Genomic DNA, 16748 nt, shown 5'->3' with positions numbered 1-16748 from the left:
GTTTAAAATGTTATCAACACAGTCAGAGAGCCTCACCATGGACGGAACCTGGTTGCAGAAACTCAGTATTAATAAGTACTAACTTTACTGGACATATCTACACAGCACTGACTGAAAATTCTAGAGGCCTGTCCCAAAACTTTGGGCCCAGCATACAACTTGGTATGGGCTGGGAGTGGGGAGGAAATGGTCTTCTTCAGATGGACCAAAATACTATGCAGGAATCTAGAGTGTATTACCAAGCTATTACCATATGACAATGCAATTCATCCCAAGAATTACATGAGGTCAGAAGCTCTCAGAATAAGAACAGTGTCTTTGCCTTACCTCTACAAGAGCATATATACAAGTGCTGTAAGTCTAAATACCAAGATGGGTGAACTGGAATGCCTGCATTAAACGAGAATAGTGATTTAGGTATTACAGAAACATGGTGGAATGAGGATAATCAATGAGACACAATACTACCAGAGTACAAAACATACATGAACGAGAATGTGTTGTTGATGGGGGAGTGGCACTATATGTGAGAGAAAGCAGAGAGTCAAATAAAATAAATGTTACCACAGAATCTCTATAGATAGAAATTCCATGATTGAAAGTAAGAGTATAGCAGTAGGAGTGTATTACCGACCACCTGACAAGATGGGAATAGTGACTTCAAAATGCCCAGAGAGATTAGAGAGGCTACAATGCTAGATATACACAATAGTAATGGGGGATTTCAACTATTGTTATATTGATTGGGTATGTGTCACATCAGGAAGAGATTCAGAGATAAAATTTTTAGGCATCACAAATGACTGCTTCTTGAAGCACCTTGTCCTGGGACCCACTGGGGAGAGGAAATTCTTGATCTAGTCTTAAATGGAGCACAGGATCAGAGCCAAGAGATGAATATAGCTGAACCTCTCAGTAGCAGGGACCATAATATACTTAAATTTAACATTCTTGTAAGGAGGAAATGCCAAAGAAATTCACCACAATAGCATTTAACTTCAAAAAGGACAGCTACACAAATATGGGGAAGCTAGTTAAATGGAAATTAAAAGGAACAATAGTCACAAGGGTGAAACACCTGCAAACTGCATGGAGACTACTTAAAAGCACCGTAACAGAGGCTCAACTTAAATAATACTCCCATATAAAAAAAAATTAAGAGGACCAAAAAAAATGCCACCTTGGCTAAACAGCAGAGTAAAAGAGGTGGTTGTATGCAAAAAGGCATCCTTTAAAAATTGGAAGTAAAATCCTACTGGGGAAAATAAAAAGGAGCATAAACTCTGTCAAGTCAAGTGTAAAAGTATAATAAGGCAGTCCAGTAAAGAATTTTAAGGACAATTAGTTAAGGACATAAAAACTAACATCAAAAAATTGTAAACACATCAGAAGCAAGAAGCCTTCCATGCAGACAGTGGGGTCACTAGACAAACAAGGTGTTAAAGGAGCACTCAAGAAAGATAAGGCCATTACAAAGAAGCTCAATGGATTCTGTACATCTGTCTTCACTGCAGAGGATGTGAGGGAGATTCCCACACTTGAGCCATTCTTTTAAGGTGACATATCTGAGGAACTGTTCCATAATGAGGTGTCAACAGAAGAGATTTTGAGACACATTGATAAATTATAATAATAAGTCACCAGATGGTATTCGCCCAAGAGGTCTGAAGGAACTCAGGTACGAAACTACAGAACTATTAGCCGTGGTATGTAACCAACCACTTAAGTGAGCATCTGTACTAAAGACTAGATCAGGGGTCGGCAACCTTTGTCACGCAGCTCATCAGCGTAAGCCCCCTGGTGGGCCAGGCCAGTTTGTTTACCTGCCGCGTCTGCAGGTCTGGCTGATCGCGGTTCCCACTGGCCGCGGTTCGCCATTCCAAGCCAATGAGGGCAGCAGGAAGCGGCGTGGGCCGAGGGATGTGCTAGCCCTAAATCTCCAACTGTCAGAAAGCTGGGACAAGACAACAGGGGACAGATGACTCAATATTGCCCCGTTCTGTCCATGGCCTCTGAAGCATCTGGCACTGGGCTATTATGGCGGTTCTTATGTTCTCCAGTAAAACAGGAAGTCATTTTCATAAATCTACCTCATAGGAAACAAACATGAAAATGCACAATTATCCGCTTAACAATCAAAAACTACATTTGATTTAAAGCAACGGAAAGTTGAATAATTTATATCATAATTAAATAACTACCATACTTACTCAGGTAGCATTTTCCCTGGTGCTTCTCCAGTCTGACAATCTTCTATAAAAATTTCTGTCCTAATAGATGGCACCTAATTTGTATGATTCCACCACCTCACAAGAAGGAAAACTGCTACAAGAGGCACTTTACCCACCTAAATCCAATCCCATCCCTAGCAAAACCACTGTTGATAACTCATCCAAGTAGAGTAGCTAACGAACAGACTCTTGCGTCTTGTTTTTCATTCCTCTGACTTGTGAAATTTTGCTACTATTTATTATGGTATATTTCCTCAGATGCATGCTTTTACGGGCAACTAGTAAAATTTTATGTACTATTTTCCATACATTATGTCTTTCCAAATTATACCCCTCTTCCTTTAAAACCTTTTTGACAAAAAGGATGCAAGTTCATAGGGCCCCAAAGACCTAGTCTGAGATTACTTGGAAAGCCTTCACCTGCATAATTTCCATTGTTCAATTCCTATTTTGGCCCATGTGGTAGTCATAAAGAAATGGTTTTATACAAGTTCCAGTCTTTTTCTAACCTGCTTCCCTTTCTCACTCCAATATCAAAACATAGGAGGGATCAATATCCTGGAAAAAGGGCTAAGAGGACATCAGTCTTTCTAAAGAAATGGTTTTCACACAGTTCTACCCACAATTCCATGATTTTTCTAGCTTTGGGAAACAAGCATTTTGATCTGAAAAGGTTGTCCTCCTCAACATGGCATTATAAGCACTGATTCAGAGATGATTTATGCCAATTTAACTCCATTAATTTCAGTGAAATTACTCCTCATTTGCACTGGTGCGAGAACTTGAAGTCTTCAAATCAAGATTAAATGCCTTTCTGGAAGATAAGCTTTAGTCAAACAAGTTTTTGGGCTCAAAAGAGAAACAGGATGAAACAGGAGAAACTTATATTATAGAAGCAGGCACACTGGTTTCAGGTATTTGGATCTTATGACTGCTCTCACATAAAAAATACTAGAGTACACACACAAAAGTGTGAAAATATTACGTGCTTCAAAACTCAAGCTGCCAGCCTGATATGACCAATCAGCTGGTGCTGTCAGTTTAAAGTATGGTTCTGTACTAATAAAGACTATAAAACTGGCGTCATGGGCTTCCATGTTGCTTGTATCACAATTACTTTATATTTTCTCAGTTTACAAATAAAATGAAGGGTTTCTTTTTATACATCCCAGCTCTGCAAACTCACCCTTGGATTTGAAAATCAGAGTGGATTTTTTTTTTCTTGTTTATGCATCATGGAAATAAGGAGTACATTTAACAGTGAGAGTAATTAACCATTGGAACAATTTAATAGGGGTTATGGTGGATTCTCTGTCAGTGACAATTTTTAAATAAAGACAGGATGTTTTTCTAAAAGATCTGCTCTAGGCATTATTTTGGGGAAGTTCTACAACCTATATTATGCAGGAGGTCAAACTAGACAATCAAAATGGTCCCTTCTAGCCTTGGAATCTATAGTGGGTGGGATAGCACAGTGGTTTGAGCACTGGCCTGCTAAACCAAGGGTTGTGAGTTCAGTCTTTGAGGGGGCCACTTAGGGATCTGGGGCAAAAATCAGTACTTGGTCCCGCTAGTGAAGGCAGGGGGCTGGACTCAATGACTTTTCAAGGTCCCTTCCAGTTCTAGGAGATAGGTATATCTCCAATTATAAATATAAATTACCTTCATAAAGGGAGGGGGGGAAGCTCTGCAAGCCACATTATGTCGTCCCAGTTGCACCTGTGGAGTGCAGAACCCCACTGCCTTCAAAGTAAGCCCTCCCTTGCATTTGTGCAACTGTAACAAAGGCATTTGGGGCAATCCAAATGTAACTGGGAGGATCATTTAGTCCAGGGGTCAGCAACCTTTCAGAAGTGGTGTGCCAAGTTTTCATTTATTCACTCTAATTTAAGGTTTCACATGCCATTTTAATGTTTAGAACTTTTTTGTGTAAGTCTACAATATATAACTAAACTATTGTTGTATGTAAAGTAAATAAGGTTTTTAAAATGTTTAAGAAGCTTCATTTAAAATTAAATTAAAATGCAGAGCCGCCCCGCAGACTGGTGGCCAGGACCCGGACAGTGTGAGTGCCTCTGAAAGTCAGCTCGTGTGCCACCTTTGGCATACGTACCATAGGTTGCCTACCCCTGATTTTGTCTGTAGGATCTTTAGCACCGATGATGATGCATTAGGAAAGAATCATGCCTGACATAGATCTCCTGGTGAGACTGCAATGCTGGCAAGTAAAACACACACCATTTAACTTAACTGAGCAACTTTAAACTAGAAGTAATTCATAGCCAATAAACAGGAAACCCCCCTAAGACATTTTTAGTCACTTTTCAAGGCAAAACTGCATTTTTAAGGTCCTTATTCAGCAAGATATTTTAAACACATGCCTAACTTTAAGCACACAAGTACCACTATTAAGCACAACAGGACTACTCGTCCTTAAAGTACCTTGCTCAATCAAGGTATACAGCCAGTGACTGACAATTTTAGAAATTACTGTATTATTCCTATTGAGGAATTTATTTATTCTTACGTTTGGGGTGAGAGTGTCATTTGATTGTATTATTCTCCCCATTTGCCACAAGATTTACATATCACTAATCAGATAATATCATTCCACAGTACAGCAGAAATACATAAAGGCTTCCAGCTTGTTTCTTACTGGAATTCTATAAAGTGCCCTCACGAAGTGTTTGAGCAATGCAGCACTAGGAATTGCTCCGACAGTGCGTGAGCACACTTCATAGTTCCAGAAAGAGAGAGGCAGCTGAGGAGCCCCTATAAATACACTACAAAATACTGAGCACTGGCAGAGAAATTCAATTTCTACGTAAATTTATTTCTCTAAACAGGCAAGAAGATGACTACATAGTTACTGCTGCAGTGAAATGTCTACAATGCTCAGATAAAAATTACTGCAGATTTTATTTAAGTGAAGTAGGAGCAGCTTTAATTTTCCTGTAAAGATTCCACAGCCCAACCTCTTGAGTGGCAAATGGAGAAAGGGATACAGAATCCTGCCACAGCTCAAGTGACACAATGTTTTATAATTATGTGCATTAATATGTATGGCCGCTTTCTGTTTCATCAATAAAAGGCAAAAGAACTTAAATAGCTGAAGGCAAAAATAGTTTCTACCATGTACACTAGGGTTTTAGATTCTCTGATAGCTCCATGATCTCTGCTTACTCTAAAAGGCCACTCACTGGAGATACCTTTAAACAAAATTCTCTGAAAAACACAGTTATTTTGTCCTAACCAGACTTGTATGTATATTTCATGTGGATTGGATATGCCCAATTACCCTTATAGAAGAGCTGCTCCAAAGCACACTGCCTTGTAAAGTCAGAGGGATGTGCTCACTCAGCACCCTGTGGAATTGGGCAATAGAAGAGAAGAGACCAGCAAAGATTACTGTCATAGTCCAGGACAACTGTCTCCTTCATGGTCCAGCAAGGGCACCCATTTTTCTGGCTCCCAGACATCATCTCTCCCACTCCCGATCAGGGCTTTTCCAGGTTACACAGTTCCCAACCTACACTGTATTATCCCCAGCAAGTCACCCTACCTAAAACAGGCCAGTGTCTGTGGTTTGCTCTCTCACGAAGGAGGCTATAAGCAGTGTTATTATCCACAGATACAAGGTACCAAACCGTGGTAAGAAAGCACATTTATTCCTTAGGTGAAAGCATTACTAAGAAACATATTTGTTAGCGACCAGGAGCTGCTAACAGGGAGTTTTGCAAGGGAGTTCTCCAGGTGAAGGAGGAGCACACTAATATGCATCTGTGGGGTAAGTGACTGTCTGCAGTGTTTGTGTTTGTGTTTGGGGGTTACTTGCTGTGTGCTGAGCTTGTGTTTGTCAGTCTGTTTGGTTTGTTTGTTTGAAGGACCGTGTGCTGTAGCTGGCAGTTGGAGGTGGAGCTACTAGGAAGGTTGAAAGCTAGAAGCCTCTGGTAATTGGCTGAGCCTTAACCAGTGGGCGGGGCATTCACTCAGGCCAGGGCTTTATAAAGCTGCGCACAAGCGACCAGGGAGGTTAGCGAACAGGAGCTGCTAACAGGGAGTTTTGCAAGGGAGTTTGGAAGGGGAGTGGGGGGGGGTCCTTTGTCGGTCTCATCTGTGACCCATTGCTCCCCTGAACCTATAAACTGAGCCACATCCAAAACCTTTCTGTTTACAGCAGAGCAGAGCGGACAGGGAGCTGTAGACGGGAATTTGAGAGAGTTTGACAGCGGGAGGCTTACAATGGTGAGGAGGACCCGCAACACCTGTGCCAGCACTGCTTCTGTCTCCTCCACCTGCGCCTGTAGCCAGACAGAGCACCAAAGCAAGGATGCTTTTACCCAGATTCTGGTGTGGGCTTGCAAAGACTGTAATTTGCAATTTCCACTTACTGATATCCAGGCTGGGGGTGGCACCCAATGTGAAAGGTGCCTACTGGTGGAATCTCTCAGGCAGCAGGTGGGAGAGCGACAGGAGGAGGTGGCTAGGTTGAGGAACATCCATATCCATGAGCAATTCCTGGACAGTATCCATGTGGAGACAGCTGACGTAGCTGTCCCAGTTCACAGGACTACCGACACACCAGTGGAGGAGGAGATGCCGCAGGGTGTGTCTGACACACCAGTGGAGGAGGAGATGCCTCAAGGTGTATCTGACACACCAGTGGAGGAAGAGGCTCAGGGTGGACACAGCCAGCTGGTTACTTCTAGCAGCAGGCAGTGCTCCACCGCTGCTGCGAACCCTCCTGCTGTGGTAAAAGATAACCGTTATGCTCTTCTTGATACAGGAGAGAAGGAATCACCCCCAACAGTTAAGGAGGTGAAGCCTCGTACCCCTAAGGCTGGGAGGTCTGCTGCCACCACTGATAAGAAACGTAGGGTAGTGGTGGTTGGAGACTCTCTGCTGAGGGGGACGGAGACACCCATCTGTCACCCTGACCGTTCATCCCGGGAGGTATGCTGCCTGCCAGGGGCCCGTATCCGAGATGTTACAGAGGCATTGTCGAGGATTATCCGGCCTTCTGACTACTACCCCATGCTACTCATCCATGTGGGCACAAATGATACTGCGAGGTGTGACGCTGAGCAGATCAAGAGTGACTACAGGGCTCTGGGAGTACGGGTTAAGGAGTTTGGAGCGCAGGTGGTATTCTCTTCGATTCTTCCTGTTGAAGGTAGGGGTCCGGGCAGAAACAGATGCATCGTGGAGGTGAATGCCTGGCTGCGAAGATGGTGTCACCAGGAGGGCTTTGGCTTCCTCGACCACGGGATGCTATTCGAGGAACGACTGCTAGGAACAGATGGCATTCACCTTTCAAAGATGGGAAAGGCCTTATTTGCGCACAGACCGGCTAACCTAGTAAGGAGGGCTTTAAACTAGGTTCGACGGGGACAGGTGAGCAAAGCCCACAGGTAAGTGGGGAACAAGACCTGGGAGATGGGTTGGAAACAGGAGGGAGCACGGGCTATAATGGCAGAGAGGAAGGAGGGTCAGGGCAAAGCTGGGAGGCAAGATCAAACCAGTATCTTAGATGCCTATATACAAATGCAAGAAGTATGGGTAATAAGCAGGAAGAACTGGAAGTGCTAATAAATAAATACAACTATGACATTATTGGCATTACTGAAACTTGGTGGGATAATACACACGACTGGAATGTTGGTGTGGATGGGTATAGTTTGCTCAGGAAGGATAGACAGGGGGAAAAGGGAGTAGGTGTTGCCTTATATATTAAAAATGTACACACTTGGACTGAGGTGGAGATGGACATAGGAAACGAAAGTGCGGAGAATCTCTGGGTTAGGCTAAATGGGGTAAAAAACACAGGTGATGTCGTGCTGGGAGTCTACTACAGGCCACCTAATCAGGTGGAAGAGGTGGATGAGGCTTTTTTCAAACAACTAACAAAATCATCCAAAGCCCAAGATTTGGTGGTGATGGGGGACTTCAACTATCCAGATATATGTTGGGAAAATAACACCGCGGGGCACAGACTATCCAATAAGTTCCTGGACTGCATTGCAGATAACTTTTTATTTCAGAAAGTTGAAAAAGCTACTGGGGGGAAGCTGTTCTAGACTTGATTTTAACAAATAGGGAGGAACTTGTTGAGAATTTGAAAGTAGAAGGAAGCTTGGGTGAAAGTGATCATGAAATCATAGAATTTGCAATTCTAAGGAAGGGTAGAAGGGAGTACAGCAGAATAGAGACAATGGATTTCAGGAAGGCGGATTTTGGTAAGCTCAGAGAGCTGATAGGTAAAGTCCCATGGGAATTAAGACTGAGGGGAAAAACAACTGAGGAAAGTTGGCAGTTTTTCAAAGGGACACTATTAAGGGCCCAAAAGCAAGTTATTCCGATGGTTAGGAAAGATAGAAAATGTGGCAAAAGACCACCTTGGCTTACCCTTGAGATCTTGCGTGACCTACAAAATAAAAAGACGTCATATAAAAAATGGAAACTAGGTCAGATCACGAAGGATGAATATAGGCAAATAATACAGGAATGCAGAGGCAAGATTAGAAAAGCAAAGGCACAAAATGAACTCAAACTAGCTATGGGAATAAAGGGAAACAAGAAGACTTTTTATCAGTACATTAGAAGCAAGAGGAAGACTAAGGACAGGGTAGGCCCACTGCTCAATGAGGAGGGGGAAACAGTAACAGGAGACTTGGAAATGGCAGAGATGCTTAATGACTTCTTTGTTTCAGTCTTCACTGAGAAGTCTGAAGGAATGTCTAGTATAGTGAATCCTTACAGGAAGAGGGTAGGTTTAGAAGAGAAAATAAGAAAAGAGCAAGTAAAAAATCACTTAGAAAAGTTAGATGCCTGCAAGTCACCAGGGCCTGATGAAATGCATCCTAGAATACTCAAGGAGTTAATGGAAGAGGTATCTAAGCCTCTAGCTATTATCTTTGGGAAATCATGGGAGACGGGGGAGATTCCAGAAGACTGGAAGGGGGCAAATACAGTGCCCATCTATAAAAAAGGAAATAAAAACAACCCAGGAAACTACAGAGCAGTTAGTTTAACTTCTGTGCCAGGGAAGATAATGAAGCAGGTAATCAAAGAAATCATCTGCAAACACTTGGAAGGTGGTAAGGTGACAGGGAATAGCCAGCATGGATTTGTAAAGAACAAATCGTGTCAAACTAATCTGATAGCGTTCTTTGATAGGATAACGAGCCTTGTGGACAAGGGAGAAGCGGTGGATGTGATATACCTAGACTTTAGTAAGGCATTTGATACAGTCTCGCATGATATTCTTATAGATAAACTAGGAAAGTACAATTTAGATGGGGCTACTATAAGGTGGGTGCATAACTGGCTGGATAACCGTACTCAGAGAGTAGTTGTTAATGGCTCCCAATCCTGCTGGAAAAGGTATAACAAGTGGGGTTCCGCAGGGGTCTGTTTTGGGACCGGTTCTGTTCAATATCTTCATCAACGATTTAGATGTTGGCATAGAAAGTATGCTTATTAAGTTTGCGGATGATACCAAACTGGGAGGGATTGCAACTGCTTTGGAGGACAGGGTCAAAATTCAAAATGATCTGGACAAATTGGAGAAATGATCTGAGGTAAACAGGATGAAGTTCAATAAAGATAAATGCAAAGTACTCCATCTAGGAAGGAACAATCAATCAGTTTCACACATACAGAATGGGAAGAGACTGTCTAGGAAGGAGTATGGCAGAAAGAGATCTAGGGGTCATAGTAGACTACAAGCTTAATATGAGTCAACAGTGTGATACTGTTGCAAAAAAAGCAAACGTGATTCTGGGATGCATTAACAGGTGTGTTGTAAACAAGACACGAGAAGTCATTCTTCCGCTTTACTCTGCGCTGGTTAGGCCTCAACTGGAGCATTGTGTCCAGTTCTGGGCACCGCATTTCAAGAAAGATGTGGAGAAATTGGAGAGGGTCCAGAGAAGAGCAACAAGAATGATTAAAGGTCTTGAGAACATGACCTATGAAGGAAGGCTGAAGGAATTGGGTTTGTTTAGTTTGGAAAAGAGAAGACTGAGAGGGGACATGATAGCAGTTTTCAGGTATCTAAAAGGGTGTCATCAGGAGGAGGGAGAAAACTTGTTCACCTTAGCCTCCAATGATAGAACAAGAAGCAATGGGCTTAAACTGCAGCAAGGGAGATTTAGGTTGGACATTAGGAAAAAGTTCCTAACTGTCAGGGTAGTTAAACACTGGAATAAATTGCCTAGGGAAGTTGTGGAATCTCCATCTCTGGAGATATTTAAGAGTAGGTTAGATAAATGCCTATTAGGGATGGTCTGGACAGTATTTGGTCCTGCCATGAGGGCAGGGGACTGGACTCGATGACCTCTCGAGGTCCCTTCCAGTCCTAGAGTGTATGAGTCTATATTAAAAACAATAAAAGAACACATATGCTAATAAACTTACCAGAGATCATCCCTCCACTACTCCAGCAGGAGTTCTAGTAGGAATCAGTCCTTAAAATGCACCAGTGCGGTTACAAACTCATAACAGCTTTAGCTCAGAACAACCAACCAGATGCATGGGTTAGTCTTTCCTTTATACAGCCTGGACTTTTGATCTTCAAATTTCAGGAACAGGTAATCAGTAGACAATGGTCCCTTCCACAGGGCATAGCTTCAAAAAGGTGTGTTTTTGCATAAATCAGGGAGAGGGAGGCTGGCGGGTCCATTTCACATTTATTGTCTCAAAGGACCATTCTCTGCTGCATTGCTCAGTACAGTCCTTTGATCATCCAGGCCCACAATAATACATATGCTCTGCAATTAATACAATGGAGTCCAAAGATACTTAAACTAAATTCAATGAGGTTTTTCAAGGATATTGCAGGAAATTGCCACCTCTGTCACAAGGATCTCCTGAACTTTTTGGCATGAACAGCAACTATAAACAAAATCAAGAAAACAAGGAGTTTGATGGCTAGATCTTCAACTGGTGATAATCAGCATAGCTTCATTAAAGTTAATGGAGCTACACTGATTGATACAGAGGATCAGGTTATCAAATTCCTTATTGACATATTGGCTTGTCTTAGTGTATGTGTGAACAGCACCCAGCACATTATGGGGGCTACAGCACACACACAAAAAACTAATAATAGGAATAATCTTTTCAGTTGAAAACATTTTCAAGATTTGTGTAAGGAAAAATGCCTGAATGGTCTAGATAAGCAAATCCTGAGTTTAACTCTTTTACCTGGAGGTGATATATGAAATAATGCTACTTTATTTTACTGTACATAAATAAAAGTATATATATTTATATAAAAAAAGGTGTTGGTATCTGTCATGGTCACAGTGCAAGCTGTAATTTAGACCACTGTGTCCCCCTCTTGATTTCCCGAACGTCTCATCACTCTCTGGGTGGAATCCTGCAGTTCAACCACTCCTGGACTGGATTTCTTGGCTGCATCCCCCGTTTATCAAACTTAATAATATGGCAGGCCCAATTGTGTTCAACACCTGTAAGCCATTTTCCTCCTGGAGCCTGTGACTAGCAATTGATTAAAGTGATTCAAATGGCAGTGACTCAAAAAACGTTATTTATGCACCCAAAGATACACAGCATTCAGACACAAGGGTTAAAACAATAAAAGCCTACATTCGTATTTCCTCTTACTTAAACCTTAATCTTTCCTTGCGAGCTTTGGTGAGTGCCACTCAGTCTAGTCAGCTCCACCTCTGGCAGCGAGAGAGAGACTGCTGCTGCCACATACCCTCAGAGAGGCTCTGTAAGAGACTCACCCTCAGCTGCTGCCCACTTAGCCCCCTTCATTTTTCAATGGGTCGTCTGTATTTGATAGGATTGGGCACGATCTGCTGGCCAATCTTGTACAGTAATGAGTGCTTACCTACTGCACAAGATATGATGGGCATTACTTAGTTTATGCAATGCTTTGAAGGTGAAATGAATTAGAAGGGCTTAGTATTATTCAGAAGCTGTTTTGCTGATATACCTGATATTTTCCTTGCTTGACCTTATTCTTGCCAAGCATATTCACACAGAGATGGTTTTTGTGTTTATTAAAAAGGTCCGTCTTCTCCTCCTGCTAATACTCCATTGAAGTCAGAATACTCTGGGACATCACAATCAGCTCCACAACAACTACAGTTGTTTATATTGCACAGACAGAAGATTGGGATTTCAGGTGGACAATAAGCAGCAGAAGCAGATGAACTACACAAATAGGACTGGAGAGTACAGACAAGTGTTCACATAAGGAGACTTTTTCCCATGTCTTCCACTTACTTGCCATGTGACCTTGGGCAAGTCACTGAATCAGTCTTTTCAACAATGGTAGAAAATTCAGGAATGACCCAATTTTCCATTATTTTTGGGTGGCTCCTATATTCCAGCATTGAAGCCCCTAAGTCATAGATTCTGTGGAGAGAGCTCAGCAAGAGATCGTGGGGGAGAAAATTCCATCAGCTGGTGCTCAGATGCCACTAATGAATGCTCTTCCCACATCCCCTCTTAAGTAGCAATACAGACACACTCATTCTCTCTATGAAGAGCTGGTCTCTATAGCAAACAACCAGCCCGGAAGAAGCGTGCTATGTAGGAGGAATGAAAGCCCATCAGGTTAAACAAAGGGGCCATGAGACAAATGTGAGGAGAAAGAGGAACAGAAAATAAAGGAGACTTAAGAAACAAGAAAAAAGGAATCAAAGGGAAAAAAATTAATGGCAATGAGAGAAGAACAAACTTTGACAAAAAAGAAAAATGGAGGAAAACTTTTTTTTCCTTAACCTGGTTATTTACTTTTAATTCCCTTTGTAGTTTGTGAAAAGTAAAACGGTTTTATGCACCGGAAAGAAAACATGTTCCACACTGCATCACTCACTTAGCAGGGCAGCACATTGAGAGGTGTGGACTTCACCTCTTTCTAAGCCTCAGCATACTCCTCTGTAAAATAAGGACAACCCTGCCTCGTCAACTCACTGAACTGTTGTGAAGCTTAATTCACCCTTCAGCAGTACTTTCAGTGCTAAGGAAGTGATTTTATTATGAAAATTTCCCTAGCAACGATAAAAAAAAATGCTGAAAAGCTATGATGCATATAGGCAGAGGTTTCTCTACAGATAACAGTTTCCACAAGGGCTTTAAAAAGAAGAGTTCTGGTTTTTTGGCTCTAACCCAGAAAAATAAATTTGCTCTCTCCTGTGTACCTGCCATCCTCTATTAAATAAGGTAAGGAGATGTCTGGATTCAAAGGGAATTAGCTAGAAGTCTCCCTCCTGGCCAGAGGAATGTATATCAGAAAGACAAACACACACCAGGAGCAGCAAATAGAATGAAATATAATTAATTTGAGCAGAGAACGAAAAAAAATAGGTAAATAGATGACTGGTCAGGAAGAAACCTGCTAAACCATGTTAGTACTTGATATCTGAATGGGAGTTAGCAAACTGCACTCTATTCCTGGTTCTGCCACCAACTCTCTCTATGACCTTGGGTAAGTCACTTGACATCTCTGTGCTTCAGTGTCCCTCATCTGTGAAACGGTGTCACGGGGTCCAGCCCTAATTGTCAAACTGGCACCTCCTCCTGGTTGTACTGGGGATTCGCTTGAGGTTGATACCCACATTTGCTGTTTGCCCACCATCACTCTGTCTCTGCTCCATTTCACAACTCCTCTCTCAGCTCCCAGAACCGCAGCGTCCTCCTTGTGACTCATCTGCGTTTCCCCCTTTTGAGAGGGGACAAGTGTACTTAGCCAACAGTTTAGCCACCTCCCTAGTGGGGGAGACCCAGGCCTACCCACTACTCTGGGCCCCAACCCAGCAACCTGTAAATAGCAGCTTCCTGCTGCTCCTACCCTGGGCCACTTCCCCATAGTCCCAGCACCTTCTTCGCCCTCACCTCAGGGCACTTAGAGTTGCTCAGATCCTAGGAGCCAGCCACAGCTCTGTCCAAGGTGCTTACAGTTCTCTCAGCCCTCCAGGGATGCAGTTCATATTCCCTAGGCTCCCAGCAGCAATGGACCTACCCTGCCCTGCAGCTCCCTTTTATCTGGGCCTACCGGGCCCTGATTGGTTGCTCCTTGCAACTCCTCCCTGATTGGCTATGCTTCCTGCAGCCTCTCTGCGCTGCTCACAGGACTTACCTCCATTGCTCCTTTTGGGGCACAGCCAGGTTAACCCCTTTTATGCCTGTGTGGGATAAGCACCCCATCACACATGGGGATAATGATATTTACCAGCCTTTACAAATGCACTTAGAGAGCTATAAATGAAACATGCAGGTATTCATACTCACCACTAGAGCTCCCGGGAGTGCTGAACTGGGAGGCGTCAAGGAACTTCCAATGTGTAGGCAAGTTGGACACGTCAATAAGAGGTACAGGAGAGGCATCTTTCCCAAGTGAACTGGGCAGGGGGAAAAAAGCAAACCAACAGCTTCAAATACATTAACATACTATTGTTATTTATTATTGTAGCACCGAGGGACCCCCAATCATAGACCATGATCGTATTGTGCTAGGCACTACAAAAACATTAACACGGACAATCCCAGCCCTGAGAAGCTTACATCTAAGTATAAAACAAGAGACAACAGCTGGATACAAACAGAAAGGGAGAGTGCAAGGAAACAATGAAACAGAAGAGACACTACTATTGCAAGCCCATTTTAAAAGACAAGCATAGGAGGAAACCAGGGCCCCAATCCCACAACTAGATCCACAAAGATGGCGCCCTGTCCGCTAAGGTTCACTGATTTAATATGTATCCGTACCTGCCTGTGTGGCTCTAGCTGCACTATCAGGACCTAAACAAATTGGATTTTGCTTGAATAAATTCCCTCTGCCCTCAAGTGCATTCTTCAGAGACCTCAAGACGTTTGATGTATTGTTTTACCAAGAGGGTTTCTTGGTTATTGTAAAGGATCTTCTTCCAGCACTGACAGAATGAATTCATGCCAAAATTATGGTCAATAGGCATTAAACAGTTGATTATGATCTGGGAGTGTAACCATCTAATGAGACAACCAGCTCTGTTACGAGAAGGGATCAAGTCCACTCCCATGCCTTCTTCTAAGCAGCATGGAAATCTCCTCCCAGCCCACTCCACAACATCCTACCCCCTCTCCCAAATTGCAGATCAGCACACACACATACATGCACATTCACGTCTTCCATGAGACCTATCACTTGGAAAGAAAGGTACTTTATTACTTTCTGCAACAAATTAACATTTATTTGTCAGGAGTGTGTCAAGCTGCCCAGCCACATAAGGAAAGGCAAGAGGCTGAAGGAGGAAGGGGAAACATGAGCACAAAATCACTTTAAGAAAAGCAAAGAATGCTCCTATAATGAGGTTGCTACACTGTCTTAGGGACCAAAACACTTACTCAAGGCACTAACGCAAGCCCTACCTGCCTGTATGAAAACCTCCTCAAAAATCCATATCCTGCACAATTCGAAGGAATTAAAAAGTTGTGCAAGTCAGCAGGGCGTTGGAGCGGAGCCCTGCGCTGGAGCACAGAGCAGCTCTGGAGCAGTGGAGCTGCAGGTTTTTGCCTGGAGCTGGAGTGAAGCAGGAGCGCAGTTCCAAAGCCCTGCACATCAGCGTAGTGAAATTAACAACAACATTCAATTATTTATATTGCAGAAGTATTCTGAGCCCTCAATCAGGATTGGGCCTGACTTTGCTAGGCGCTGTTCTATCATCAGATGACAGACCGCCCCTGCCCCAAACAGCTTACGGTACAAACAGGGATGAGGTACGACAGGAAGGTGCTTGTTCAATGTAAGAAAGGCGAGCAGGAAAGAGATAAGTGTCCCTGCAGCAGGAACACAGGATTGTCGTTAATCACCAAGTGTATATGTGGGGGCAGCACACGTTGTGTTTGTTTTTAATTAAGGGGGTGAATGAGCAAGAAACTGATGACTCATTAACAAGCCTCCTGCTTAGAAATCTGAACTTCAATCAACTTTCTATTTAATCATTTGTTTACTGTAACTGACTGCGCCCCATTTATTTTGAGTAACCCTTCTTACCCTTCCTGGCTTCACTACACTATTATTTTTTCTTCCCAAAAATCAATCACAATGCATCTTTTCTCTCTGTTGTTTTCATTGTATTCCCTCTTCTCTCCCTATTAGCTTCCCTACGCTCTATTTTCTCATTTTCTCACTTCTCCCCCACCAACTCCTCAATACTTTACTTCCCTTTTCTAGCTTGTCCCATCCATCTCTTCCCACCCACCCTCCTCATACGCAGGGATTGAAATAGAAATACTGATCAGACAAACAACAGCCAGAGGGCTAAAGCTAATGAGGTGTCCCAATGATCAGAAGCAACACCTAGGTGAGAAGCTACCACCTGCCTCACTCAAGTTGCTGTCCATTGACTCTGCTAAGAACCTCAAATTTCATGATCTCTGGCTAGAAGCTGTATGATTAGTTTGAAGCTTTCTATTTCCCGCCCCCCCCCCCCAGGCTGCTGGAAGAGAGGAGGAAAGCATGCTCTCTCGCTGTTCTTCCTCTTACCCCGGCACCAGAGC

The 16748-nt window shown here is 43.0% G+C and overlaps 1 protein-coding gene across 3 annotated transcripts in view; it reads right to left on the bottom strand.

Moving 5' to 3' along the window:
• EXOC4 (exocyst complex component 4) overlaps window positions 1-16748 on the bottom strand; it is a 632193-nt gene that overhangs the window by 558151 nt on the left and 57294 nt on the right. For all 3 annotated transcript variants that reach the window (XM_030575818.1, XM_030575739.1, XM_030575663.1), the window contains exon 5: window positions 14502-14611. In XM_030575818.1, coding sequence (XP_030431678.1) covers window positions 14502-14611 — 110 coding nt within the window. The remainder of the gene's footprint in view (window positions 1-14501; window positions 14612-16748) is intronic.

This window comes from Gopherus evgoodei, chromosome 1, assembly GCF_007399415.2.
Source record: "Gopherus evgoodei ecotype Sinaloan lineage chromosome 1, rGopEvg1_v1.p, whole genome shotgun sequence".
Taxonomy (NCBI): Eukaryota; Metazoa; Chordata; order Testudines; family Testudinidae; genus Gopherus; species Gopherus evgoodei.
This window is presented reverse-complemented; position numbering and strand designations above follow the sequence as displayed.